At 36.0% G+C, this 2,914-nt stretch overlaps 1 gene segment (V, D, J or C); it reads left to right on the top strand.

The window, feature by feature from the left end:
• Positions 1-592, top strand: part of LOC105309751 — a 2,275-nt gene extending 1,683 nt beyond the window's left edge. Inside the window, 1 exon segment of the V gene segment in view lies at positions 308-592. Coding sequence covers positions 308-592 — 285 coding nt within the window.
• Positions 593-2,914: the final 2,322 nt, after the last annotated feature.

Genomic DNA, 2,914 nt, shown 5'->3' with positions numbered 1-2,914 from the left:
GTGGGCATATTTTACTGTAGATTTTGACTGGAGACAACACAAAACAAAACAAAACATCCCACTGTACAAAAGATGGATGACTATTTGTCCTCAGAAGTCACCATAATCATAATAATTGTATTTCTTATGAAACTTGCAAGTTCATCTTAGATGCATGGTCTGAATACGACAAATGGTCACATCATTATATCAATTCGATTAAACTCATATACATGTCGAAATAGCTTGCAATTTCTATGCTGAAGAAGGAGGCTGTGACCTTGAATTGTGTATATGAAGCTGGTAGTTATTATTTATTCTGGTACAGACAAACACCAAGTGGAAAAATGATTTTCCTATCGATCGGGGGTCTTACAAGCAAAATGTAATAGAGGGTCAGTATTTTGTGAACTTCCCAAAACCAACTAGTTCCATCCCTTTCACCAACATAGCCTTACTGCTTGGGGACTCAGCAATGTATTTCTGTGCTCTGAGAGAGGCTACAATGATGTGGGCACCTGTGGGAGCCCCACAAATCCTCAGATTGCATCATGAGGCATCCCCCAGCAATGAACACCTGGGCGAGAGTCTCAGTTTGGACAAGAAGATGTAGGCGCTGTGTCACCAGAGACCGGGTATTTGAGAGGAGAATCTCTGCTCTAAGGAGACTGCTCTCCCTCTGTCTCAGAGCACATGTCTAAATATGCCATTCATCCAAAGCATCTTTACCTTCCATTCTTTATCTTGAAGTAAATCATTTGGTAAAAGATCTTTTTTAGAAAAAAACTTTTTTTATGGTGATTGTATTAAAGTGGAAGACAATACCTAAATGTCTCCCGTTCCAACCAGTACTGTCAAAGTTGATGTTTGTCATACTGTACCCCAGATCTGTTCTGGTGTTTAAAAAAGGACTTTAGGAAGCTCCCTTTGAAGGACTTAGTGCCTCCCGGAGACTGCAGCTGTGTGTCATGCTCTTTCTTGTTTGTACTTTTGTTCTCCAGAAACTCTCCTCTGCTCCCTCCTGTTCATTACCTGCCTCAATTCCATAAGTAGATTAGTTTTGCCTGTTTTTGAACTTTATATAAATAGAATAACATAACTTGGATTTTTTTCTATCAGGATTTTTCTCTTTGTATTATATTTCCGAGATTTATCTATAGTTTATTTATTTATTTATTCTCATTGCTATATTAATATACCATAGTTTGTTTATCTATCTATTTCAATGGTTACTTGGACTTTTCTAGACTTTGGCTATTATCAATAGTGTTGTTATGACTATTCTTATACGTGCTCTTTGGTGAACACATTTACACATTGTTATCTGGCATATATGTTAGAATTTCTGGATCAAAGTATATACATATATCTGATTTTAATTCCTCTACTAGTCAAGCCCCAATAAGAGTACTAATAACCTCTGTGTTATACATCAACAGAAATGTTTATTTCTCATCATAGCTGACCTCTCAGAAACTTTTGGCAGATGAGTCATGAACATTTACTCTTACTTAAAACTCTCTCTTCTCAAACTCCTCTGGCAAACCACTCTCTGGATATTTTACCTACTTCTTGAGCTGCTTCCTCTTTGACTCCTGTACACACTCTTATCTTTCTTATAATTATTAACTGTTAGAAGTCTGCAAGGTTTGCCTTAGGCCACTTCCTCTACTTATGTTATTTTCTCTCTCTTCTCTCTCTCTCTCTTCTCTCCTCTCTCTCCTCCTCTCTCTGGCATTTTATTCATTCTTATAAGACTCACATATTTATATCTGTGCACCAGGCCTCACCGTCTACTTTGCCTTGCCTTACACTCAAATAAAAAAGTCACCTATCTGTTTATGTATATGCATTGATAAAAATAATGCAATAATAAGCCATAAGCATAGTAAAGTGAGAGAAATTATCATTGCAACCCAGCATGACCCTCAAAATACTCTAGGGCACTCATTTCAAATTCTCAGAGCAATCTCTTAAATCTCTCATTTGGCTTGAGGAAGACTGGAAATGCCACAACACCACAACTTTACTTTAGAATCATTTAGCACGTTCTCTTGTATGTGGCTTTTTTTTTTTTTTACACAATTTTGCCTTTGTGAGATCTATTCATATTATTATGTGTAGCCGTTGATCTTTATATATTCGAGCCATATGATCTTCCATTTTCTTTAATCATTTTATTTGTATCTATTTACCCTTTCAGAGCATAGTGAAATCCAGCTAGTCTTTGTCAATTCTATGTTTCAGGCACTTGTCAGAGGGGTGGGGAGTAGGTTCTGATTTGCAACAAACTCCAGCTGTTCTGTAACAATTAGTAAAGTATAAATAAATGTCTGTAACAATTAGAAAGCTGGACGAATGAATTTTCTCTGTGTGTACTTTATTTTATTTTGGTTCACTTCTTTTTTATTGAGGTATAATTTTTTTCCACAACGAAATGCATAGATCTTAAGTGTTCAGTTCAATGAGTTTTGAGAATTATTTACACCCATGTAACAAAACAATATATAGAACATTTCCTTCACCTCCGAAGTCCCATGGTGCCTCTTTCTAGTCAAATCCTTTCTCCTACAGGCAACCTCTTTTTGATATTTTTATTACTAGTTGAACCATCTTGAGCTTTAAAAAAAATCTATTTTCTCATAATTATCATGGATGTTAGATTTGCTTAATTAATATGTTCATTTAGAGAAAAGAAAAAATTAATGATTAAAAGCTGCAGTCAACTGAATCACAATCATAAATCAGCATCTTGGCACCAGGTAAATCAGACACCAACTTCCATGCAGCTGAAATATAAAGCTCTTGGGGTGTGCTCTAAGTGAAGGCCTTGGAGCCACGGCTGCTGCAGCAATGGGATGAAGATATGTTTGCAATTTTTGAATGGCTACACTTTTGATATAAGAAAATAAGAATGCATGGTCTGGTGAAGTTT

Source organism: Pteropus vampyrus, unplaced genomic scaffold (genome assembly GCF_000151845.1).
Source record: "Pteropus vampyrus isolate Shadow unplaced genomic scaffold, Pvam_2.0 Scaffold835, whole genome shotgun sequence".
Taxonomy (NCBI): Eukaryota; Metazoa; Chordata; class Mammalia; order Chiroptera; family Pteropodidae; genus Pteropus; species Pteropus vampyrus.
The sequence above is the reverse complement of the archived record's forward strand: the minus strand, read 5'-3'. Positions and strand labels throughout refer to the sequence as shown.